This window comes from Vulpes vulpes, chromosome 4, assembly GCF_048418805.1.
Source record: "Vulpes vulpes isolate BD-2025 chromosome 4, VulVul3, whole genome shotgun sequence".
NCBI lineage: Eukaryota > Metazoa > Chordata > Mammalia > Carnivora > Canidae > Vulpes > Vulpes vulpes.
In genome coordinates, this window is record NC_132783.1 from 47,612,796 (window position 1) to 47,640,410 (window position 27,615).

General features: G+C 37.7%; 1 protein-coding gene across 3 annotated transcripts in view; it reads left to right on the top strand.

The window, feature by feature from the left end:
* Positions 1-27,615, top strand: part of UNC5C (unc-5 netrin receptor C) — a 353,473-nt gene that overhangs the window by 286,654 nt on the left and 39,204 nt on the right. For 2 of the 3 annotated variants that reach the window (XM_026015628.2, XM_072755605.1), the window contains 3 exons: positions 18,351-18,542; positions 19,247-19,591; positions 22,439-22,526. In XM_026015628.2, coding sequence (XP_025871413.1) covers positions 18,351-18,542; positions 19,247-19,591; positions 22,439-22,526 — 625 coding nt within the window. Of the gene's footprint in view, positions 1-16,311; positions 16,369-18,350; positions 18,543-19,246; positions 19,592-22,438; positions 22,527-27,615 lie in introns of all 3 variants that reach the window. The other variant, XM_026015627.2, reaches the window with a different exon arrangement.

Genomic DNA, 27,615 nt, shown 5'->3' on the forward strand with positions numbered 1-27,615 from the left:
AAGGTTTAACCATTTGAATTTCATGGAAATATTAGAGATAAAGAATTCTGAACAACAATTAAACATGTAGTAATATGCCAGTGTACTGCTCTGTCTCAGAATTGAAAGAACTAATCTCCTAGGAACCAGAAAGAATAATAACTGCCCAGTTAACAAATGACATATGCAGTATTGCTTTCTCATAAGCAGAGTGATTTAGTCATATCCATGGGGAAACTGTCACTCTTTCCAGACCAGGGAATCATTACTTGGTTTTATTAGAATGCATAAAAGGGCACCCTCAACTCATAGTAGAATCATATGACTTCGAAAAGTAGGCTATTTATTCTTAATTTGTGGCCATTACTGAACCAATGTCCATGAATGTAAGATACATATAAGGAACAGGAAATGGTCCTGCAGAAGATTTACCAATTTATAGCAAATGCTTAACGGGAGCACTTCCACAAGCCTTTGAAAATGCTAGATTTGTGTTAATGTTTGTTTAAAGGAAATGATGTTAATAAAACAAAAATTTTAAAAGTGGGTGTAGAAGATTGGCTCAGGAATATAATGGAAGTATAGGCTAAATATTCCCCATTTTTCATGACTTTTTTTCTTAGCTTTTCTTAATGAGATAGTAGTTTGATTTCCATACTCGTAAACTTTTACCCCTTTAATTAAGGAGTCCTTAAGTATACAAAATTTACCACCTTATGTGACCACGGATTAAGGTAGTAAAAATTATTCTGATATCACACCTATTCAGATGAATGGATCAAACAATGTGCTATCTTTGGATCTTAACTAATAGTGGCCAGATGTTGCCATTTATTATAACATATTATGAATTGCTTGCAGAACACAAGCAACCACATATATTTGTGTAGAATTATTTATATTTGTCACCTAAAAATAAAATATTTTACTTTCACCACATTTATGAAATTCTGTTTACCTTCCAGTGTCTATACACATAAGGACCTTTAAAAAGAAACCTTCCTTAAAATAAAAATAAGTAATTATGTTGCTGACAGAAGAAAAATCCAACAAGCTTCTTATTTTTCTGTCCACAGTATGTTGCATTCTTTGAGAACTGACTGCTGCTGAGTGTAAAGCACAGCTTCTAGTTACGATTTTCAGACTGTCACTGTGTATCTCACCAAGTTTGTATTAGAAATGCAAGAATGAAAAGAATATAGCTGTTTTCCTAACCATTAATCCAGAGATACAGGATTTGTTCCTGTAGGCATGAGTTTGGGTTGAGGATTAAAATAAAAACATAGCATGCACCAAGTTATTCTTTTTTAAATGTTTTCATAATTTAATATTCTTCCTTTAGTGGTGACCAAATTGATTCATGTGGTCAAAAGGTAGCAATATTTGAAGTCTCTCTCTCTCTCTCTCTCTCTCTCTCTCTCTCTCTCCCCCCGCCCCTCCCTGCCCCTCATCTCTCTCCCTTTCTCCCTCTCTCAATACTGTATTTCAACTTTGGGTGATTTAAAACCTCCTGCTTCTATTGTGCATATTTTAAAGTTCCCAAAGCAACCTATTTAACAAGAACTACAATGCTGCAAGATGGAACTTTGGGCCTTTAATTGGTCACACAAAATGACATATACTAAATTAGGACATTTGTCAAATACAAACATGAAATATTCAAATTAAGACTTCCATGACATAGCATCCCCTTAGCATCTAGTTTGTTTCTTATGTCACTAATAGAATTTTTCTTATGATTGGATATTTGCCAGTAATGATGTCACGAAGTAGCTTTATAATTCGGGAAAGGGTACAAGGCTACAACAGAGAGTTTTGTTGTTTTTTTTTTTTTTCTGTTTATTTTTTTATTAAGTCTCTTGTTAGGGCAGCCCTGGTGGCGTGGCGGTTTAGCGCCGCCTGCAGCCTAGGGTGTGATCCTGGAGACCCTGGAGCGAGTCCCACATCAGGCTCTCTGCATGGAGCCTGCTTCTCCCTCTGCCTGTGTCTCTGCCTCTCTCTCTCTTTCTGTGTGTGTCTCTATGAATAAATAAATTAAAAAATCTTAAAAAAAATAAATCTTAAAAAAAAAGTCTCTTGTTAGACTGCAACATTTGAGTGTTTGGATTAAAACCAGTTAGTTCAAAAGCTATTTCCTTTTACAATTCTGATTTACTATCATAAGATCCCATACTAAGTCAGTGAACTCTTTCATCTGCCCTCCTAGGTCTACTCTCATGCAACAGAAAATTGTGACCTGTACTATTGATTTCCTCAGTGATAAAAACCACAGAGATAGATAGTGGTGCACTGTGTAATTATAGTATTTTACAGTGAAAGTTACAGTTTCTACTCACCAGTAAGCTGGGTCTTTCTTGCATAGCATTGCACCAAAGTCTTACAAAGAAATAGTACCACTCTTGGTCCTTATTTTGGAAAACAAAGGCCTTCTAATAGTGAAAGTACCCAACTTTGCAAGATGGATGCGGTCTATAGTAAGAAATGGAATGGAGGTAGTAAATAGCCAGAAAAATGCAATTGACAATTAGGGATTATCATTTAACGTTTATTTACTTTAGGAGAATGAGTGTCTTTGATGCATTAATAGTCTTTCATTAACATTGCAATGTTTATCCCAAAACAAAGCTAGTTACCATTGAACCAAGTATACAATATCCCTGAAATTGTATTCGTAGTTGAAATTTTATACAAATGATTGTGATATAAATGTAGACATATTGCCAGGTAGGAGAAATTCAGGTCAGTCAAATTCAGAAATCTAAATAATGTAGTGCTGTAGATTTTAAAAGGCAAATTGAGACTTAAGAGCAATACGGTATGAAATATGTAGAAGATATTACTGTCAAGGCTTATTCAAGTAGTGTGTCCAAAGCAGTCGTATTCAGGCACATTTCTTCCTTAACACCTCCCTCAATACAAATAATTCTGACTCAATATTCTGTAGAAATATTGGGTAAGATATTAAAACTTAAAAGGCATATACACACATGTATGGAGTATATATATGTGTGTGTGTGTGTGTGTGTGTGTGTGTGTGTGTGTGTCTGAGAGAGATAGAACGAGTCAAGTTTGAAGGAAAGATAGAGAAATCCTCAAATCCTGAAAATAAAGTATGGACTCAAAACTAGAAAGGATACCAGACTAATCCAGAGGAGCATTGGCCATGGATGTAGCTCCTGGGGATTGGGAGTTAGAGTTTTTGTTTTGGCACAGAGGCAGAGACCCAGAATTTTCAAAGCCTGAGGCCAAGAGTTAAAATATAGAGCTGTAAATAAAGCTGGATCTCATAAATTGCTGCTCCCACTGTGAAAAACAACTAGAAAATTTTTGTTCACTGACCCAGGGAAGCCACAGGAAGATTCAAGGCAGAGAAAATCAAAATGAAATCTTCACTTAAATAAAATCTATAATAAAACCACAGTCCTACACCCAGATCTGCTATGGAATCTAAGATATAGTACTAATGGAATAAAAAAAACAAAAATATATGTAATTAACCTAATTGGTGAAACTTCAAGGGTACCAAAAGAAGCAAACAATAAGCCATTTTCTTGAGTTCTTTCCACAACCTAAGTTCATTGGTCTATGACAAAAATCTCCGACTCCTGGAAATGAGATTACAATATGAAGTTTCACATCACCCAAGGGAACAGTCTACTGCAAGAGAGAGTGCACAGCACAGTAAGTGGGTTAGTTAGCACTCTCATAACATGGACTCAGCAATCTGAGTGAGACTATACAGTAAATAAAAGTAAAAAGACAAACTATAAAATGCATATAAGCACAAATGCAAGAATAGACTACTATAAAAAGGACAGACAGATTTGGAGAGAAATCAAATGGAATGCCTAGGACTGTAAACAATTAAAAGTTAAAACTCAGTGGGAGGTTAAAAATCAAATCAGAGACAACTTTGGACAAAGCTAAAGGGAAAATTAGTAACCTGGAATGTAGATCCCATAAAACTTCTGAGAACACAGGAAAGAAAGATGAAGTAAGTGATTATGTAAGAGGGAGGTTAAAGCATAATGTAGAATAGAATGAGAAAATACAGATTTGCTCACGAGAGCAAAATTTAAAAGATTGTCAGACAATCAAAAATAGGGCTTACAATTCAAACTCTTACAGAGTAAACTACTAAAAATATAAAATAAAAATTGATTCTTAAAAAAAGAGAGAGAGAGGCCAATGAAGAGGCATAAAATGAAATGAAAATAAGATGGAACTAAATTATAGATGACCTTCACAGCATATGGGAAAGTGTGTTCTGAGTTAAAATTTTCTAATTTATGCATAGTGTTCAGTAAAAAAAATTAACACTATTTGCATTAAATTCTCTTGAGTCAAGTTTACCAATTAAAATATTAAGACTGACTACACACAAAAAAGACGGTTGTATAAATTCAGAGTAAGATTTTTAAGGGCAGAAAAGAAACAACAAAAACCCATGATAAATGAAAACAGTTCTTAAGATGGCATATACCACGGATCATCATATGTGGGGAGTAATAATGTAAATGAGTTAAATTTACCTGTTAAAGGAGTTCAAAATTGTAGTAGAAAATCCCATTTTATACTGTTTAGAAGAGACATACTTAAATCCGTAATTACAGAGAAAGATTGAAAGCTAAGAAGTGGAACTTAAAGTATACTTCAAACTTTATTTCAAAATGTCCAGTTAATAACTTTGACTATCTAATTAGGCCATTATTAATTCAGTTTCATCTCCCATTATGCCTAAGTAACACATATCTGAGATTGGTTTTACTCGTAGTTTTAATTTAGGTTTTTATTTTTCTTAGATTCTATAGTTCTTAGAATATTCAATTTTCTATTGAGGAATTAATCAAAACTTTTCTAAGTCGTTTGCCACACTCTCAGTATTGTGTTTAAGACACCTTCGAAAATATGTGTGGTTCCCCAGGGCCAAATGAAATTTTTAATCGAAAGTCTTCAAGAGTTTCTTACGAGATTATTGGATATTTTAAAGTCATAATAATGCTAAATGTTAGCAAATGTGCAAAGTGAAGTCTCTCGTATTTTGCTAATGGGAATACAAATTTTTATGATTGATTGGGGAAGCAATTTGACAATATAAGTTAAGGGCTTTAAAATTGTTTCTTCCCTTTGGTCCAGTAATCCTACTCGAATGAATAAATTTTAAGAAATTAATATAAATGCCTGAGAAGATATATGCCAGATATGCTCTACATTTTTTGTAATTTATTATAAAAATGCGAAACCTGAAAGTCCAGCATTAGAGCAGTGGTTAAGTAACAATATGGCAGTTACATAAGGTGGAATATCATATAGCCACTAAAATGTTTATGATGGTTTAACATGGAAAATCAGAAAATGGGCTTACACATACATTTAGTCACAACTATGTAAAAGTAATCTTAGGAGAAAGATGAATAAAATATATGCATTTATTTTTGGCTAGGAAGTTTGCAAGTAATTTCTTTCTTTTTCAATATGCTTTTTATTCACCATGTTCTTTATACTTGGCTTTTCATTATGCTTATAATTGTAAATGACTTTCTAAAAAAAAAAATGTTGAAGATTGGCTAGAACAACTGTATGATCCTGGAAGCAAGAATCTTGGGATTTGAGATATAGCAATATCACTGACTTGTCCTGGAAAATTGGTCCCATTGATTCAAATTAGATTTGATTCAAATTCTATTACCAAAATAGTATTTGCATAAAACATTTGCAAAAACTCTAGTTGCATAAAACCCTGGGTGGAAAGAGTTGCTTACAGCCAGTAAGTCAAGGGTAGATATAAAAGGATTTCGAAGACATGGGGATTTGGAACTGAGTTATAGTTTTGCATTATTTCCCAGTTGCCTATTATATACATATCACTCTGTCCTTGCAAGCATGCTTATTCTTAAACTGTTTGATGAATTGGATTCATTATGTGATACTGTGTAATTTCATTTGTGAAACAAGGTCATGGTCTTTAAGCAATTTCAGAAGCTCCACTAAATTTTTTAGGCCATCCATACACATTAGTTGATACTGAAGTATAACATATATCATGTTTATGTTACACTGGATATACACTCATTGGCCTGAAAAAGTAGTTCCTACATTGGAGACCCTACATTCAAATTAAGAACTTCAAAAAATTCACTAGAATGTATTATTAAGGAAGACATCAGAGTCAATTTTTGTCCCAGAAAGAAGTTGGACCTTTTTAGTTTATGAGCACATTGTTAATTTTTAAAAAATAAATTAAAGAACTGGAGACTTTAGATATGCTAAATGGTATAGATTGCATCGAACAAGAAAGGGTACACGACTTGGAGCGTTTTTCACTATCGAACATAACTAAAAACACATGCCTAATATGAGAAATTTAACAGATTTCCTCATTTTTACTTAATAATACTACAGAATAGTGTATATTATTCAGAAGGCAGTATTGGAAGATCCATTATGCTGTCTGACCATTTAGGCTTCTTTATATCGTTTCTAAAATTATATAAAAGCAGTCCTTGTTTCTACAATACAGTTTTGAAATTGGATTTCCATAAAATGGTTCCAGGCATAGAGAGAGAGAGAAGCCGGGGGCGGGGGCGGGGGAGTTATTGAGAGAACAATGGTCACAGAGAGAGAGATAGACAAAGAAAAAAGCACTTGAAAACCTCCAAAAATGCTAAGCCAATAACCATGTTTACTTTTTATGTTGACATACAATATTACCAAGACCTAAACCTTTTAACTTTTATAATCTCTATGATGAATTTCTGGTAAGATCTGTTTTGCTGTGGTTGGCTTAATCCATACTTAGCTCTTCTTCTAGAAAACAGCAATCCAAAACTACATATGCAGCCTGGCCCAAAAGTGGTGTTTTATATGTATTTATGAATATACTCAGATTATTACATGACTGCAGCTATTGCTGTGCACTTTAGTGTTTAATCCTATTCGAAGATTAGAGTCCCACACAGGGATATGTTACAGTTCAAATCTGAATTTAGAATTACTTCTTGCTGAAGATGGTTTATGCCACAGTAGACAAATTAAAAATAACAATTTACAAATAAGAACTGCCTGGAATTGTGTCTGCATCAGTGAACTTCCTGACTTTGAGAAATTAAAATGTTATGCAGTCTGCAAATTTAGCACTTTCCTCACATTAAAAAATTTGCACGTCACATAGCTCTTCCATTAATTCTCACATACAGAGGAAGTGGCACAACTCTGTGTAAATTGTGGTGTGGACACACTGCATACCAGGACCCCTGGAATCCTAGGTGCATTTAATGTGGGGAAATAATTTACCTTACAAGTAGTCTCTTCTTGACTTGAGAATGATGTGTTTATAACTGCCGTGGTAGGCATTTGAGAAGGTGCTAGTCAGTTTCCAGTGAGATTCTTGTCAACACAGCAATTTGATAGGAAAGCGTAATTGTGAGTGTCAGACAGTGAGTGCTTTTATCTACAGTTTGGAAGAAGCTGATGTCATAGCTGTGCTTGTATCATCCTTGATATGCGTGGAGTCCCAGCTGGCAAATAAATATTCTGAACGCGGCCTGGCTGCCCAACACAGTGCTCTGCGTCTCCGGTGTAGTAAGTGCGGTTTGCTTTAGCGTTTTTCCCTTCTGGTAAGACATTTTCCTGTTTTTGAAAGCAGGGATGTGGTTAGAAAGTTTAGCCCACGGAAACCTGCTGAACACCTATGGTGCCCCAAGCAAATCAGTGTGAGAGGACAAGTGCAAGGTCTTCAGCTTCTAGGACAGAAAGGAAACTCCAGGGGAATCGAGAAGGGCGCCGGCTTTCACAACCACAGCAAAGCCTAGGTGCTTCCAAGGGCACGTCGGTGCCGGGCCAGGGCTTTTGCTTAACTACTCCTTTTGCCTAAAAATCCAGCAGATAGGGTAATGTTATACTACAAATCAGCTTCTGCTTCCAGATTCTTCCTCATTTTACTTCTTCTGTCAGATGTCTGCACCACCATGAATTATAATATCATTGCCTTTGAATTGGATAGTTTATTATTCTTCAGGAGCACTGATGAGGATAGAGCCTATTGCTTTAGAAACACTTGGGCAGCCGATTGCAGGTTTGATTTTACTCAACTGTTGGGTGAAATTTTAGACGTTTCTTCTTCATCTACTGTGAGTCACAAGATAAGGCTTTTACATCCTGCTGTTCGTTTTCAGAAGGGCGTGGTTGTTACCACAGAAACAGGGCTGTGGATGAGTTTCTTGAAGGGAGGACCACTGTCCTGTGAGGCTGGGGGGGGTGGGGTGGAGTACGGTGGCAATTTAGGTAACTGACATCAGTGATAAGCAAATGTTCTTTTCAATTTTTGTTGTCATGTCCTAGGATTTATGTATTCATTTATTTGGAATTCCTTAAGCCCCTGTCAATAAATAAACCCTCAGAAGAGTGGTAAATTATAATAAATGACCATGAGTGTCTTTGACAGACCTGACCTTTGACATCATTAGTGCAGTCCTGATGGGCTTGCTAGATAAGAACCAGCCTTAAAGGAAAAAAACAAAATCTGGACATGTTTATTTTGAATGGTCCTTGAGATTTTTAATAAGAACATTTGCATTGAAGAAATGTGAGAAAAATCATATATTTTAGCAGACTGTAAAGCCACTGGCAAAAAGAAAGATCAAGCATCCAGGTCAAAGAGAGGGGAAAATCCATAGGGAATGGGGATTTTTCTAATGCTAGGATCATCAAAATAAAGACAGATCTAAGGAAATGGTTTGGTATACTTCAGATGCCATAAATATGCTAAAACTAACCAGAAACTTGACGATTTGAAAACTTGCACTTTTATAGAACACACTTAATGCTCTTATAAACTATAATTGAGTTATATCATATTTATAACTTACATACTAGCCCCCATATAAGATACAAATTAATCTTCTAATTTATTTAATCTTCATGATATCATAAAATCTATATACATGTATTAAGGTCATAGAAGCAGCTCTGTATTGAAATATATTGAGTAAACCCTGAATGCAAGCAGGAACACCTTATAAAACTCCACCCATCTCCTTTTCGTCTAGATATTTGTCTAAATCTGAAGACTGTTTTAATTCCCAGATATGTACATCCAAAGTTTCCTTGGAGGTGTTTCTTAAATCTGCCTCGGGGGTTCTCAAACTTTGAAAGGCATAAAAATTATTGATCCATTAAAAAAATTACTGTATCATATATGTTTTAACTTAAAGAAATGTCAGAATTAATTTTTAATTTTATTCACTTTCCATCTCCTGTACCAACCTTAAGCCCCAGCATAAGTTGCTTTTGATTTTAATCTACTGTGATCCGCTGGCCTACCTAAAGCAAAATGACTTGTTTAAATATAACTAAACTCAAAATACACCAAAAATAACCTTATAAATTGAATATTTGCTAATTGTCTAATAAAAATTCTATCTTGCAAAGAAGGAAATTGAGGCATAGAATCAAAACAGCCCACAAGTTAGCATGGGAGCCAACATTAAGAACCCAAATCTGGCTCGTGGCGTAGTTAGCCTCCATGCGGTGTCTTGGATGCTGGAAGCAAGTGGTTGTCAGCTTTTATTGCTCTAAAATATGATTTTCTTCTGATGTGTAGTGTCCCTGCAATTATGGGTGTCTATTCCATTTTCCCCCCATTGGTGTCTTTTTTGAAGAGAATGATGTTTCTCCTTTGGATATTTATTTATTGTAATTATTGCACCAAATATAGTGGGATTATCATCCACGAACAACTACATCATTCCAGCACGGTTCTCCAGTTACATCAGAGTAGAAACCCGAGTTCAGTGTACCTCTTTGCTTGCCCCATACTTGAAACAAAAGATGCTGTTTGGAAGTTGTTTCCTTTAAGCATGAAAATCTCTCTTATTTTAGCCTTCTCATGAATATCAATGATCGCGTTTGCAATGAAGAGGTGTTTTATAGCTTAATTAGCATTAACTCATTCAATAACTGAATTGCAAATTAAGCCATGAACATATCAAGCCCTTTTCTACTATATCCTGGTCTCTCCTCATTTAAATTTGCTAATTAATGCCTACACAGTACCTACATATATTGTTGAGGCTGTAGCCAGAGAACTGGGTTCTGACCCTTGCCTTGCTGGTTCACTGGCTTGATGATGTTAGGCAAGTCCCTTTGCAATTCTATGCTCTGACTCCTTAGTCTGCAAACAGAAAAGGGTTAGAATAGGAAATTCTAATCAATGATCTGTTTTAACTCCCAGGAATTTGTGAGTTAGGAAGGGCATAGACTTGATTTTGAGGAATTTAAACCTGTCCAGTGATGCTCAGTTTGTGGCATTTCTCACACCAACGTAGTTGCTGGATAATTTTTTCTATTAAAATATTACTTATTGCACAAAAGCAATTTGTATTCTCTTTCTTAAAACAACTAATTCTAAGTTCATGATGATCACTTTGGCTATTGTCTATTATCTATACCATATAAAAAAATTTTTTACAAGACTAGAAAAATCAAAGCCATTGCTGTTTACTGGAGACATGAAGACTTAGGTTATAGTTTCTGGCTTTGTTTCTGAGATTTCCCAAATATAAGCCCACCAAATAGACTATGTGTAGGCATGTTATTGCACAATTATGAGCCATGTACTTAAGGATAACTTGATGTTACTACAGTATAAAACCAAGGTGAGTTTGCTTTCCTTTTTAAGATACATGGGTGTGGGCTCTCATCTTTTATGATAGTGGAACGTCAGCTGAAAATATGGGCAACCCCACCTCCAGTCTAGAGGATGACCTTGCAAAATTAGAAAAAAGGCACTCCTTCCCCTAGTCACTTTACCACCATCAACTGGAAAATTGTTATATTAACAATCCTATCCACAGCCCACACAGCTGTGAATGGGGCCACCCCGAGTTGGACAATGCAAAACTTGTACACTGTTGTCTTAATTGATATGAGGGCAGAAACCAAATTTTAATCTCAACACTTTGGGTTATTTCAAAATGTCACTTCTCACCTTTGGGACTCAGTTTCCTCATGTGAAAAAAATTGGATTAGGTAGCCTCTTAAAAATGACGCTTTGAGCAATTGTGAGATGTTTTCTAGCATAAGGAGCATTTCACTAAGTCTTTAAGACACCGTATTCTTGCTTCAGTTTTCAAACACTTTAGATCTTTGGTTAAAGTTGCTCTCCACAATCAGATTTCCTCCAATCCCTTTTCTCCCAGATCGGGAAAATCTCTCCATTGAAAAATAAATGTTCTTTATTATTCTTTTCTTAAAATGATTTTATTTATTTATTTGAGAGAGAGAGAGAAAGAGATTGCGAGAGAGAGAGAGAGAGAGAGAGACAGCGCAAAAGCAGGCGGGGAGAGGGAGAAGCAGGCTCCCCATTGAGCTGGGAGCCCAATGTGGAGCTCAGCCAGGGGCTCGATCCCAGGACCCCGGGGTTCATGACCTGAGCTGAAGGCAGACACTTGACTGACTGAGCCACCCAGGCGCCCCTGAAAAAATACATGTTCTTTAAAATTACATTTACTCTTAAAAATTACAAAAGGGGGTCATTGAGCATGAGCATTTCCCATAGCAGAAGCACTGCTTTCTCTGGAACTGGCTTCCCTTAAATGCATTTATTGAGGTTCCCACGACCAAGGGGCAAGTCTTGCATCTTTCCATGAGCCCTGTGCCTTTGCTCCTTCTAGCAGTCCAGGAGCAGTCCAAGAGAGATGATTTTGGAAGTTGTTACCCATGGAGGTACGTTTTGTTCCAGACAGTCCTTCCATTAGATTGTTCTTGCCATTGCAGTACATTCAGTATCTTTGGCCCTCACTAAGTACCACAAACAACTCCCTAATCATTATGACAACCAAAAAACACCTCCCCTGCCCCAATTCCAAATTCCCCCTTTAGAAGTGACACCACCTCTGGTTGTGAAACTGTTTTAGCATCAAGTTGCACTCTGGCCCTGGAAAGTTGCTTCTGAAGCTTGCCACTATGTTGTTGCCAGAAGCCACAAAGGCCATAAACCTCTTCCAGAGGAAAGCGTGAAAGAGTATACAGTATTTTAAAAAGAGTGCATTGATCATGGTTTCTCAGAAAAACTGGGCTCTTTGTCTCTGTAATAACTAAGGAACCTGAAATTCAAACAAATTTCCTAAGGTCACTCATTAAATAATGGTCTGACTTGACTCTACAAATAAAATCTCTTAAGAAGAGAGTCTCAGCGTGCTCACAATGTGCATCATAATGATTTTGATAGAGTTGTCATTCATCGATTGCTTGCAATGTACCAGCCCTTTACAAATCTCACTTATCCTTTCCACAACTCTATGGGAGTGAAGACTTGTGTTCCCTTACACAGATTAGAACACTGATATGTAGAAAAGTGAAGCAGTTTGACCAAGCTCTCACAGTTAAGAAAGCAGCAGGGCTAGGATTCAAACTGAAGAATGAAAAGCTCAGTTTCACTGCCTTCCCAACAGCCCTGGTGCCTTTTTTTGATGGCCTTCCTTTCGAGTAGTAAGAAAGTTAACTGAAATCCCTAACTTATGAGCTGGGCTGTTGATTGGGACACAGAAAAACAATTATTTTGCACTGTGTTCGGCCGGAGATGTTATTTTTCATTATTGCTAGGACGGCTCTCAGCAGGGTCACCTCATTAGCTGAAGAAAATGTCCCCTGTGGTTCTGTGAGAGATGGATCAGATGGAGGAGCGTAAAAACAAACTCTAAAAAGTGATTCTGTGTTCCCCTCATTTAGGGGATGGAACAGTAATCCCCTTCTTTTCTGATTCCCAGCCTCCTAAGTGATGTTTTAGTTCTGTAGCTGCAGAAGTGTTTTGAAAAGGATGGAAAAAGTTTTATAGAGTTGCCTTCCAAAACTCTTTATCAGTGTTTCCATAACAGAGTAAATTAGGGTGTTGAGCCATTAGTGAAGTATACTTAATACTCAGTCTGTTTTAAATTTCCCCATGTAGGGAAATAACAGTTTGGCTGGATTGGTCCTCATTGGCTATGAAGAATAATAGTGAGACTTTTGTTTTTTAAAAAATATTTCTTTTATTTTAGAACAACCTCAAATGCAAGCACTTCATCAACTATATTCATACACCTTTTGATAGACATCTCCCAAGCCATGTGTCATAGAAACCATCCATAAAAACCCTGTCACTCTGTTCCCTTTGCTCTCCACTATGGAGAGAAAAAAACGAAGCAATCTTTTCAAAATTACATTTGATCACAGGATTTTTCTTTCATTTAGGATAAAATCAGAATGCTCCATCATGGCCCACCAGGCCTGCATCTGGCTGTTCCTCACTCCTCAGAGCCAGCCTCCTTCCTCTTCCTTTTACTCACCTCCCTCCCACCACTCCATTTTTGTCCTGGCTTCTGCATTTACTGCCCTTCTTGTGGACCATTGTTCTCTCCTGATCTCAGTTTGGCTGACTTTTTCTCATTGTTCAAGCTCCAGCTCAAATCTCTTTTTTTTTTTTTCTTTAAAGATTTTATTTATTTATTCATGAGAGACACTGAAAGAGGCAGAGATATAGGCAGAGGGAGAAGCAGGCTCCCTACAGGGAGCCCAATGCAGACTCGACCCCAGGACCCCAGGATCACAGCCTGAACTGATAGCAGACGCTGAACCACTGAGCCATCCAGGTGCCTTCAAATCCCATTTTTTTTAAAGGCTTATTTATTTATTTTAGAGAGAGAGATAGAGAGAGAACAAGGGGAGGGGCAGAACTCCGAGTTGGACACAGGGCTTGAGCTTATGACCCTGAGATCACCCCCTGAGCCAAAATCAAGAGTTCCACACTTAACCGACTGAGCCACCGGGTGCCCCTCAGATCCTATTTCAAAAGAAAATTCCTCCCTGATTTCCTAAGGTGGTCATCCCTTTATCTCCCATCACATTGCATTCTTCTGTTCTATTCTTCAAAAGAAATTTTTCAACATCTGGATGATCTTATTTATTATGTTTACTTGTTTATTTTCTGTTCAACTAGAGCAAAAGCAGGGGTTTTTCCCATCTTTTTCGTCTTTGTACCCCATACCTGGAATAGAACCCAGTATATAATAGGGCTTAGGAGTATTTGTTAGAAGAATGAATGAATGAGTGAATGAATTCCAGTTCTTGCCTAGAATGAAACAGAAGTCTCAGATGAATACCATCACTCACCAAAATATTTATTGAGTTATGCAGATCTACATAGATATTGGAAAGTTGAGATTAAAATTCAAATTATAATGTTCCTTTTCATTATTCCTTGGTCTGCCTGTCAAGAACAAGGATTCTGTTGGGAAACAGAGTTAAAAGCCAAGGCATGCCCAGAAGTGCCTGGCGGGGAAGAATTTCTGACCATGTTGTATCTCTCTGGAGGGCGCCTTCTCCCTCTGTAAGATATAACTCTTTTGCTTACTCAAGCAGGCCCATGCTGATTCTTATCAAAAATCCTCAGAGTAAACATCAGACCATCCCCAAATATCCTATTTTACACTGGTTTCCAGGCTTTCTAACCTGCAAGATCTGAATCTTTTTTTAAGATTTTATTTATTCATGAGAGACACAGAGAGAGAGAGGCAGAGGAGAAGAAGGCTCCCCATGGGGAGCCTGATGTGGGACTCGATCCCAGGACCCCGGGATCACTCCCTGAGCCAAAGGCAGAGGCTCAACCACTGAGTCACTCAGGTGCCCCAAGAAATGAATCTTTTGACATCCTTCTATTTAACAGCTTCCCTAGCAGAGTGGCGACATCAGCCACCTCGTCTTCTCTGCTAGCAGTGAACTTGTATGATTTTACATCTTTGGGTTTGAAAATAAATAACCTTTCTTCCCGTGCCTTTATATGTCCCAGATGTCCTTTTATTGAGTTCACAGAATACAAATGGAAAAAGGTTATTACCAGACAGAAGTGTTTAAAAATGAAAATCAAACCTAATACATGGACTCAGACAACTGGAATAAGGAATATAATATTTATAAAACTGAGTAGGAGGTTGCAATCATTGCTCTAAAATAAAGCATTAAAAATTAATTCAGAGCAAACTTGTCTGTGCTATAGCAAACCTCTCTTTCATTAAGGTAGCACTGCATGTTTCTCCAGAATTAGTTCCCAAAAATAGGTAAATAGCTTGTAAGAACTGAATGTTCTGCAAACTACAGAAGATCTACCTGAGGCACGATTTGGAGTTACCTTCAGTATTAGAGCATTACCTTTAATTTTGGACCAATTGATTGTAATTCTTGCAGATTCTCTACATTTTTTGCCCTTGTGTATTACTAGGAAAGTTTAATTCATATGCTTTTTATTCATCTTAATGTGATTAATCCAAATGGTACTGTATCATTGGATCAATTTGTATGTTGCAGAATATTAAATAGTAGAAAACTGGGGATGCCAATTATAAGTTACACTTTTAAATTTTCTATAGATTTTTCTTTTCAAAAAATTTGTATTCCATGTTGTTAAATGTCTTCTCCCAGTCTTCTTCTTGATGTTATTTTTATCATCATCATCATCATCATCATCATCATCATCATCCCCATCGTATTTCCTACCTTGCAGTATATTAAAAAGAAAGAAAACTACTAGTGTTATCTCTGCATTTATTGTTGAGATGAGGTTTTTATTTTTCTCATTTCACACTGTTCCTCTGAAGCCCCAAAATAAACAACCTTATAACCTCTAGGCCCTATTGATTTTTGAATGATTTCAAATAAAAAGCATCCAGTTTCCATTGCATTGACAAACTGCTCAGTCCCTGGGCAAAACCTATTGGATTCCTATTAAATGGAGGGACAAGTAACAACCAAAAATCCAAAACGTGGATTTGAGATGGAGGGAGGAAGGGTGGTCTCTGCTCTGCTCAGTAAGTGGGTATTTAACCTTTGACCAATGATGACAGGTCTTCTTTAGTTCTATTAGACCAAGAGCAAGCTGTTATGATTAAATAAAAAAGAAAAAAACTGCTTAGAGCCTTGCTGAATATGTCCTGGGAATTAAAGCATATGGCAGGGATAAGGAAAAAAGATTTTCCTTATGCTAATGACCCTTGATGTCTGAAATAAATTAGATCCATTAGAGTTTATGCTCAATAAAAGAAAGACTTTAAGCACTCCAAAGTTAGTGACTCGAGACCAGTTTTGCTCTGAAATTCAATCTGCCTACTTATTAATTCTTGGTGAGGCTCCAGAGCAGACAGGAGATGCGAAATCATAATTCTGTACTGAACCAGAATTTTAAAGAACCACAGGTTTCTTTTCCTTTTCTTTTAATTAAACCATTTCTCATGCTTCTTATTTTGTTTCCCTCATTAATTTGATTTTGTTCCCATTTTTGTTTCATTTTTTGTTCTTTTCAAGGTTTCCTTTATCCTATTTCAACTGAACAGAGAACCCAGAATGAATATGGATTTTCTTGTAAGTTTGATGTTTGGTTTTTATGTTGCTGTATAATCATTTAACGTTACTGCCCCCCAGTTCAAGCTTACCTTTCTTTGGATCACAGATGTGCACACAGGAAATAGGCGCCTAATATATTCTAACATGAAAAACAAATTAGATTTTCGCTGCTGAGGAGAAGAAAGGAGGGTCATTTTAAGCCTCTGCCAGCTTTAAAATCTATCAGTCTGCCATTCAGAGCTTCAGTCCCAATAGCTGACAAACCATATCGTGAAATATACTGATCTAATCAAGGGCTGGGTTCAAATGCTAAAAAGTAAAGGGTTGAGAAAATGCAGGCCTGTTGAGTTAGGAAACAGGAAGGTTGGGAAAGTAAAACCTTAAGGATTTAGGGCTAATAGTCTGACTGGGGTTCAGAATGCTGCCTCAGGGTCTCAAATACTACCAGGCCACAAAGTGCAGTCGGCACTCGGGAAACAGTGCTCACAAAACCTAGAGTGTTTGGGCTGTCACTGATAGTCTGAAAAGAGCTATCAGACTTGGTTGATGGGAAGCTGATATTCTGGAAACTCTGGGAAAGGTAATAGTCAAAAATAAAAAATAAAAATTCTCTCACATTCAGTGCATTTAAACACAAAATGCCGAAAGAAAGGGAGCGATTTCCCATAGGGAAATCCTTTATCCTGTCAATGTGTCAAAGAAACCATGACCCAAGAGTTTGGGTGAACCACTGGCGATCTAAATGATGAGTCATTTCCCTATGTGGCCATGAGTCTTAGGAAAGAGGCATAGCTCCTCAACTTTTAGGAGGCCCGGGACTTATATACCTCAAAATTCCTTTTCCCCCAAATGCATGTGTCTATAGAATAGAGCATAAAAAGGCTGAAATACCAGTTTAATCACCTCTTTCACAGCGAGTGGAAAAGCTTCAGTTAACTTTGCTGAAAATGTTTGTGGGTCACAAAATACCAAAAAAACAGGGACTTCCAGGTGTCTATGGAGTTCTGGAAAGGTTTCATTTTGTTCGTTTTGTTTCAATTATCAACTTCTGTCACCTTTTGCAGTTGGATCGAAGCATGATCTCTGCCACCAAGGCAACATGCAACATTTACAAGAATTTTCCTCTCGCCTTAACCAGAAACAGACCTCCAGCTGACTGCACACTGTGTTGGTCAAATGCTTAATTACCTTCTGGGGTAGTGTGACCTTTCTGATCACTGAACCAGGCCTTTATCTTACCCAGTGCACCGTATGGACATATTTGACTCCATAACGAGGAGCTCAAATGTAAATCTCTAACCAGGGACCGTGAGACACTCACGGTTCTCCAAGGTAATACTGAATCTGTATCAAAAGCCTGGAGTTATCGGCATTGACCTCTGCTTCCCAGATCTGAGCCTTCTGAAAGCACACCTTTCAAATCCAACATGTTTGCTTCTGATATTTGTTTTGCTTAGTTAGGTATACCATTCCCACCCACCCCTTCCTTGATTTAGGGTAAAGCAAGAAGAGTGCTATGGAAAGTAATTTTATGACTTGAAATGACTTAGGAAAATATTCTGGTTCAATAAATATACAGATTCAGAACATGCCAGATATTTCTAACACAGTATTTATGTTTGTTTTTAGAGAACTATCAGTGAATTCAAAGCAGCCTTCCAAACTTTTTCACCTGAAATTAGTAATGAACTTTTTTTTTTCCCTGTGGGTTGTGATGATTTCAGTTCTAGTTTCTTTTTTATGCCTTCTAATAAATGATCTGTTATGCTGCCCAATTTAAGATAGATTAGTGGGTGAATAGATGCAGAGTGAGAAAGGAAAAGAAATCAGAGATAATTTTCCACTGAAAGGCCACAGTTGTTTTATATAGCGTTTGAAATAGATTTGAAATTAACCTATAAAAAGAGGCAATAAATGTCTGAAAAAATTACAGTGATATGGATGTGTACTGTGGGAAATTTCTCTAAGCAGTTGGTCCAATGTTTCCTTGTCCTCCCCAGCTGCTCCCGACTCAGATGATGTTGCTCTGTATGTTGGAATTGTGATAGCTGTGATAGTTTGCCTGGCCATTTCTGTAGTTGTGGCCCTGTTTGTGTATCGCAAGAATCATCGCGACTTTGAGTCTGATATTATTGACTCTTCGGCACTCAATGGAGGCTTTCAGCCTGTGAACATCAAGGCAGCAAGACAAGGTCAGTTCACATTGCTCTTCACACCTGTGATTTATGCACGTCAGCAACATCCCTGTGTGGTGTCAAAATCAGTGATATTCAGGTCATGTAGCTCAGCTGGAACATAAGCTCCATGAAGACACGGATTCAGGTCTATTTTATTGATTATTCTGTTTATTTCATTCATATAACAAACTAGAGATGGCAAGGTGCGCAAATCTTTTTTTTTTTTTTTCTTACCTGGTTTCTCTGTCATACTTTTAAATTTCACTTTAGAAGTGTACACAGATTGGTCGAATGAATTCTTCTTCTTTTTTTTTTTTTTTTTTTTTTTTTGCCTTTTGACAAGACAGCTTGCATTAATATGAATATAGTGGTATATAGATCGATGACTCAAATCCAGTATAGACAAGGGAAACTATTCCCTAAGTCACTGAGTGGGAATGACTATCTTTGAATCCAGTTTCTTGAAATAGCTAAATACCTTAGGGACAATGAGTAGACTACAAAGCAAAATATAGAATGGACTTGTCTTTTTGGTAGCCAGTAATACAATGGGTCACAGAAATCTAATTGCCCTGTTTTCAACAGGATCTTAAAGTCTATACATTTCTAATATTCACTGAGTTCGTTTGTTTTGGGCTCCAAAAGCATCAGGGGGAGACTGACTAATCGACTGCCCAAATGGAGAATGCAAATGGCCTTCCTTTCTCTTTCTGACTTAGATCTCCTGGTGGTACCGCCAGACCTCACATCGGCTGCAGCCATGTACAGAGGACCCGTGTATGCTTTGCATGATGTCTCAGACAAAATCCCAATGACTAACTCTCCGATTCTGGATCCACTGCCCAACCTGAAAATCAAAGTATATAACACCTCGGGTGCAGTCACCCCCCAGGATGACCTCTCTGAATTTGCATCAAAGCTGTCTCCTCAGATGACCCAATCCTTGTTAGAAAACGAGGCCCTGCATGTGAAGAATCAGAGTCTCGCAAGGCAGACTGACCCATCCTGTACCGCATTTGGCACATTCAACTCTCTCGGGGGTCACCTTATTATTCCTAATTCAGGTAATTCCTAGAGGCTTAAATTGCATGGATCATGAAAACGTATTTTGGTACACAAATCTTTTTTATTTGTTGGTTTTCATTAGGCCTGAAAAGTTAGTTGTAGCCTAATCTAACCCGAATCCATTTTTGATGTAAATCAACATTACTTCAGACAAAATCAGCGAAACCATTCATCTTTCTCCAACTGACTCTGAAAGCGCTTCCTCTGGAAATATTATACTCACAACTTTCTGCCAAGGTGTAATTTAGAACTGTCATTGACCTTCTTTTTAATAGAGCTTCAGAAGGCAACAGCCAGCCAGAAATGCTCGCTGTTGTCATCAGACTTTAAAAGGACAAATTAATTAGAAAACATATTAGTTGGTTCACTTCCAATTTACTGTAGGAAGCAATACTTCAGAATGCTAATTTTTAGATCAGAGGACACTATGGTAGACATCAAATCTTCATTTATTAACTTAACTCTTTATGACACAGTCTTCAACCTCAAGGTATTTGTAAGGTTCTGATACACTCCCACTTCTGATACATCTGTCTGGAATCCCAGCCATATTATGTCTAGTATATATTTGTGATATAATTGAATTTTCAGCTTATCATTTAGTTATCTGCTTCGAAAAGGTAAGTCTCATAAGGGTCTTACGTGGTGAGTTTAAGTTAGTAACTTATAATGTTTGATTAAAGTTTGATATTCACTAATCACTAATGAGTTTGCCTCTATTGGTTGTAAGAGGGTTAGTGGATTCCTCTGTGAATCTACCTTAGCTCTTTTGGACAAGACTGAGTATTTTGCAAATACAGCAATAAGAAACAATTCGATTGACCTAAAGTCCTCATGTAGCATAAGAAAATGAGATAATGTGTAAATAGCCATACAGCCACGCAATATACAGAACCAATGGGTCTGCAGATCTGAATATGAACTTGTCTTTGATTCTTTCTCTTATTCAGACCCCCATTTCAATGCCTTGCCAGTTTGTCACACCATCCCTTTAAAAGTATATTTAATGAATTAAAATCCTTCATGGAGTATCCTTTTACTTTTTATCTCTACATTTTACATAGCTGAAATCATACATTATATATGCTTTTTTTCACCTTTTTCTCTTTAATTCTCATGCTATTGTATGCTCTTTAAAACCATGACTTAAAATATATTTTTAAAGTCTATCAAATGAATAGATCGAAATATACTCTATGGGACATTTATTGCTTAAACACGATATTATCCTCAAGACAGGGCTTTTTTGTTTGTTTGTTTGTTTTTTTCATGAGATTCACTGGATTTTACCTCTGCCTCCCATTTCTACACCTGTCACTTTCCCACATATGAATTATTATAAAGCTTTCTGAAGTGGAAAGGAGGGAGGTAGCATGTATTACACAGTTTCTATGTACGAGGCATGGTGATTTACACACAGTATTTTATAACAAGTTACCTAATCTGTGTCAGGCCTTACTCTTACTTGACATTCATAATTTTATTTCATTCCTATAACAAAAAGGTACATTTTATTGTTCCCATTAGAAAACATAAAACTACCAAGAGTTGGTAGGCTCATGTGTGGCCTTCCTGCTTCACTCTGTGCCTCAGCAAACCATTCTGTACCCGAGGGTGACATTCTGCTTCTCACGGCACCACGGTTCTCATGTTACTTTTCTTCTCAAGGCCATGATTCGCCATTTGCAACCAGCTACACAAAGGCCTTTGAGTAACTATTCCTCCTTAACTCTCCATTCTTTATTCTTGAGACTTTCCAACACAGTCGGGCAAATTTCCTTATTGCCCTGTGCTCATTTGTCATATTCCATTTCCTTGCTAATTAAGTTATAAGTTACTCAAAGACACGAACATTATCTTACTTCTTGGCATTCACAGTTCTGCCAAACACTGTACTCACAGTGGAGCTCCATAAATTTTTATCGAGCTGAAGATAAACCACATTTATTGGGATAAAATCATGGAGGCAAGTGTCTTCAAGTTGCCACCCACCTTGCATTATTCTTGGAGACAATGCTGCCGTGTTGCAAGTCACTTCTTAGAGCGGGTCCACAGACCACCACCACTGGTGTCCGCTGGCGACCACTAGCAGTACAAATTTTGTGGGCCCCTGAGTCAGAAACTCCCACGATCTGTGTTTTAGCAAACCCTCCAGGGAATTCTGATACAAGCTCCAATTGGGAAGCCCTGTTCTAGGCCCAGATAATTCAGGACAAAGCTTGATCCCGTAGTCCTACAACATGGTATCAGTTAGCAGCTATGTAAAAACCTGCTTGTTCTGCTATGACTAAAAGCTAGCAGTTGTCTGTTCATTTTCTAGAGTTATGTACGATGAAAGAAGCTCTTCACCAATTATTACTCTGTTACGGAAAAACACTGATGCTAACCAGATATTCAGAAATAAATGGTTTTTCGATATCGTGGAGGTTAGCATTTTCTCTGACTTTGAATTTTGTGGGGATTTTTTTTTTCTTAAATTAGAAATGATGCATCATTACAGCTGTTTGAAATTTTAAGAGCGGTTATTGGTTTTTCCCTCATTTTACAAGGAAAACAACAGTGGAACCATCTGTCTGTTCCTTAAATAAAACGAGAGTTTAAAAAATTACATCATTCCTTTGAGTAATTCCATAACAGTTCAGAGAAAGCTGTGGTAAAAAATAAGGCCGATAAGGAAGGAGAGCAGGGCCACTCTGAATATTTACATGTCTTTAGAGAAAAAGCAGGCTTGTGGCTACATGGCCACAAAATCTCCTCATTCCCTTTCACATGCTTCAAAGGCATTCTGTGAAGTTTTCTTTTGATTCATAGGTCTTATGTGACTGCTTTTCTCTTTTGCTATTCAGGAGTAAGCTTGCTGATTCCCGCTGGGGCCATTCCCCAAGGGAGAGTCTACGAAATGTATGTGACTGTACACAGGAAAGAAAATATGAGGTAAATATGCTTTTTCTGGTGCGCTTGACTTTATCAATGTCTGACCTGGAGGAGAATTGTGCAATAGAAAGAATAAACCCAACATACTTTTGTCTTGAGTGCCCTGCTTCCAACATACCTATTTTTCCCCTCCTAGACCGATAAAAGATCAGCTTCTCTTTATCTTTGAAGCTTCAGACACTTTGGCAGATCTTGAGTATGGGCCAAGGGCCAGAGATCTTTTCTCAAGTGGACATGTGGCCATTCCAGCTGAGCCAGGGTTGTGATCCATAGATCTAGAGAAATACGTGCATATAGACACAGAGATGTCAGCTTCATGTGGCCTGGCTCAGGAATCCAGCCCGGTCCTATTATAGGGTCAAAGGTCACAGAGATTAGCCAACTCCTTAACCTCTGACCTGCCTTCCCCATGTCAGCCTAGCACTTGATTCTCACAGCTTCTTCTTTTGGTGACTCCCCTTAGCGTGTTATCAACTTCCCATCTTACATTTAGCCCTTATAAATTCCATATCAAACCTCTCTATGTGAATCTAGGATTGATTAAAACTAGATTGAATCTTGAGGCTTTGTTTTAAGTGTGTCATAATCATAAAGATGAAGTGATTTTAAGTAAAAATAACAAGAGGAGTTTAGAAGTCCTAAATTTCGTTTTTCAATCTGGCCTCTAACACGTCTAACAACGGTCTCTCTTGGTTAGTTCCCACATAAACGTGTGTATTAGATAGTGCTTTAAAGGCCTGACTGATTAATGCTTCTGAAGTACACTGAGATCTTAAAATAAAAGACATTGTTGAAATGAAGATCCTTACGTGTAATTATCATTGTTTTTCCCAAGGGGAAAGGCATCGGCTCTTCAGCCCTGAGCTCCAAATACAAAGCGTGAGTGACAAATGTCGAACTAGGTTATCATTATAATGCATTATACTTTCTGTCTTCCCTCTCTCATCCTCAGAAAAACATCCATTTTTAGTCTTGTTCTTCAAAAGGCGAAAAGCTCTTTTATCATGCTCTCAGGTGGAGATATTGGCATTTATTATCTGGAGGACCTAGAACTTTTTTCCCCCTCACGTGGTGTACTTCCACCTACACAGACTTAGCCTGGCTAAGAAAACCAGAGTTCCTTGAGCATTATCCATGCCTTGAATTTGAGCAACAGAAAATTACTAAAAGACTCATATTTACTCACATCAAATATTCATTTTTTCCATTCTCAGTGCAAAGTAACATTCACAGGCCCTCAGCGTGCCCTTCTTTTGCAGCAGGAGAAATAAGATCAGCAAACTCAAAGATCCCTGTGTATATGCTATTTTCTTCTTCTTCTTCTTGTCCAAAGGCAAGCTTAGCCAAGTATATCCCTCTCTCAAGGCCTTGGCCAACATGGACCTTTTGCTTAATCAGAAATGAGTATTGGCTTGCGCTTTATGCTGAGAAGTGAGGAGTTGTTGTGTCTCTTAATGTCCAGCCGATCACCAGCATCACGCCTTAAGGGGCAGCTTCAGGGGCCTGCTGGGGCTGCAAGGTGTGATGCTCTTCCTTCCCATGGCATAGCCAGTACCCTGGCCAGAATAACTGTGCATTTTAGAGGAAAGAAAGAGGAAACAAAAAATTGATAAAGCTGGACACTCTCGCTTTGAGTTTCCTCTGCTTTTGACTCTAAAGAAAAGGAAATTCTAAACCACTTCTCATCATCTCCCACCACCCCCCCACCTGAAATTAGGTTCAAGGGGAATTACTCTGTTGAACTCTGGGCATCAGAGAAGTTCAGTTTATAAAAATGAAGCTAGGGAAACCCCAAGATCTCAAAAGAAAATATGCACAAGAGGCCACGAAACAAGGACCAAACACAAGAAGATATCTGTGTCAAATAATGAGAAATTCCTCTCCTCACTTATTTTCTGCTGTGAGCTAGATGCATTTTTCTTATAAAAACACAATGACAGGATCGTGTTTTAGGATGTATTAATAATAGAAGGCATAGTACCATTTATTCACCCTTTTAATTTTATATATTCTTCACTACAACTCCGTGAGTCATGATGAGTCCCAATTTAAAGATCCAAAAACTAGTGCTGGGGCGGGGAGAACAAGTCACATAGCTGACTCTTCACAGTTAACAACAACTGAGGGGAGGCCAAATTCACAGCCAGGTGGTCTTGCCGTGAAGCTCCTCCGCTGCTCCCTCACGAGCCATTCCTCCTTGGTAGATAGCGCCAAGGCACACTGAGCCTCTGCTTCTTTTTTTTATTATTATTATTTTTTTTAAGCCTCTGCTTCTTACTCTAGTGCATTCTTGAACACAGTTTCTTTCTGCTGCTCACTGAGGACTCTTTCTATCCTCACATGATCCGAGATAGAACTTCCAAAGAAGATATTGCGAAGACATCAGAAGATACAAATGTTACTTCATGTCATTTAGAGGACAGTTTTGATCCTTCTACTCCATTTTCTTTCTCTCCGATTCCCTTTATTGCATCCCAAACTGGGTGTTTTTCCAGCTGGATGGCATCCAGCTGGTCATCTGCTGATGTGAACTGTCTAAAGGGAGGAGTGAACTTAATTATATGTGGCAGAGTGGATGTGACAAGGGGGCCTTATCGTTACTGAACGTGCTCTGAGAAAACCCTGGATGGCAGATGAGCAGCCTAAATGAGCTGCAGAGATGGGACAAGCTGTCTCTGACAAGGGAGCAAAGCTGCAAGGCCTTGCTCATGATTTCTACCTCTCCTGCTTTACAGATCTCAGGAGAGGCCACAAAGCCTCTGTTGCCCCTGTGGATACAATTTCCCTGATTAATGGCACTAATGTGGACCTTTTTGCCTTGTTTTCAGTAGCAGTTTAAAAAAATGAGTCTGACTCAGACTGAAATTTTGCTCTTTGTCATTTCTTATTGAAGAAGAATCTGAATTTAAAATATCAATGTTAATTTTCCCTTTCTCTGTATTCTGTCCCTGCTTAGCAGTTTTCTCAAAAGGCCAGAAAAATCAACTTAGACATTCCAAATATAAAGGTAAATAGAACTCTTTTGGTAAACTGTGGGGAGCCATGAAATGTCTGTGAGGGGCCGAGTAATACAAAAATAGCAGTGCATTTTAAAGATTGAACTGGTGAAGAAGGTAGGCTGGATGAGTTGGTGGAGGGAACAAGAAGACTCCCCAGAGGTTGGCTGCTTGGTTGGGCTGCAGCAATAAACTAGATGTGAGAAGAGAGGGGAGGAAACCAGGCCTGAGTCCAGAGGATGAAAAGTGAAATATATTTCAGGAGAAGAAAAAAAAAAAGATTTCACCACCAGTTAGAAGTGTTGCAGAAGAGTAACAAAACACAGTGTGTACACGTAGGAACCAAGCATTGGGCACTGGGAAAATTGTGAATGCAGCTGGTTCAAGGGGGAAGGACAAATTCTGATCTAGATGTGGGCGGTGTGTGTGGGTAAGGATATGGGATCCATGATGGCCATGCAGTTGGAGAGTCACCAGTGAGCGGATCCTGTGAGGGGAAAAAAATGCAGAGGCAGAAAGAAGAGAACAGGGAAAAGAGCTTTGGGAAATATTCCTATTTAAGGTTTGGGTGTGATGAACCAAGCTGAATAGAACACATAAAGATGAGGCAGATAAATACAGAGTTTGCATCTGGCATGGTGCTTAATACTGAGCAGCTCCTCAATGAATTATTTTTGAATGAAAGAATGAATGATTGTAACTATAATAGAGAAAAAAATCAAAGGTAAAGAGAGTTTTAAGATGGTGAAGTGGTTGACATGGGTCTTATTAAAATTAATATGTAAACAAAGAGAATAATACAAAAAAAATCATTGGATTTGTCAACTGAAGGACATTGGTGGCCTCTAGGGCTTTTTTCAGAGGATACAATCCCAGTTAAGAAGGGTTCAAGGTGTGAGTTAGTGGTGAGGCAATGGAAACTATTGTATAAAGGTACTGAATATAAATAATAAAACAGTATGTTAGGATAGTGGGCCAAAATTCTCTTATGTAAATAATCATATAGCAGAAAGTTTTAATTTATCTTAACACATTTTTGGAACTGGGTAAAATAGTAGTTGACATTATTATTTCTCAGTGAAACTCAATGATATTCCCCTTTTGAGTCTTCAAGTCATTATTTCAACCTACAGCTGTAAAACAGCTACACAGATAGGGGGAAGAGAGTGGATTCCAGGTATATTTATATCTTATTCTCTCACTGTTGTCCACAGTGTTCATATACTGCAATCCTACTTATAAAGAAATGATTCAAGGTGATTTATGAAAACACAGTCTTTATAATGGGAGTTAAAAATTGTAAATAAGTGGATGAAAAAAATGAGAAAAAATAAATTTTGAAAAGATAACCAAGTTAGGTGGGCAATTAAAGTGTAAAACATTTGGTATAATTTCCAGTATATTCCCTGGTAATAGGTATGAATTTGCTATTCCAAAGCTTTTAAGAAAGAAACGTGGTTAAGTTACAAAATCCATGTGTCTATGAGGAAAAATATGCCCAAAAGAAGTTCAATTATTTCTCCTTTCGTTCTACATAAAGAAACATTTCTTGTTAATACAGTGAACAACATCCTTAAAATAAACACAGCAATGAGTTTTCATAGGGCTCCTTCTGTTAGTGTCCCTCAATGTAAGTAGATGATATAAATTCAGTAAAATAATTCCACAACGATTCAGCAATTCAGTCAGAGGACAATACTTAACTGTTCTGGCCTAATCCAGGGATAGATTCCAGCTTGTCTAGGGCAATGGTGGCACGCCCTTCAGAGTGACTTGCTTCCATAAATATTTTTTTTTTTGCTCAATTGAGCTTTTGATAGCAAGTGAGTTAGATATTCCCTGTCAGATACCTAGAGTGCAAATATTTCAAGTTGCCAGTTATATGTGAAACCGTGTGCTTCAAAAGGCAGCTGAGCCTCGGGTGGGATTGTCATCCTGAGGGACCTGACAAAAGACATGTATGTTAATAGATGGCATCTTGTCTCCACACAGAGGTGGATGGAGACGTATGCTCTTCAAGAAGTAATTTTAAGCTTGCTCTAGCAAACAGACCCCCCAAAAGTCTCAAGGTCCTACACCCAGATAAGCAAACC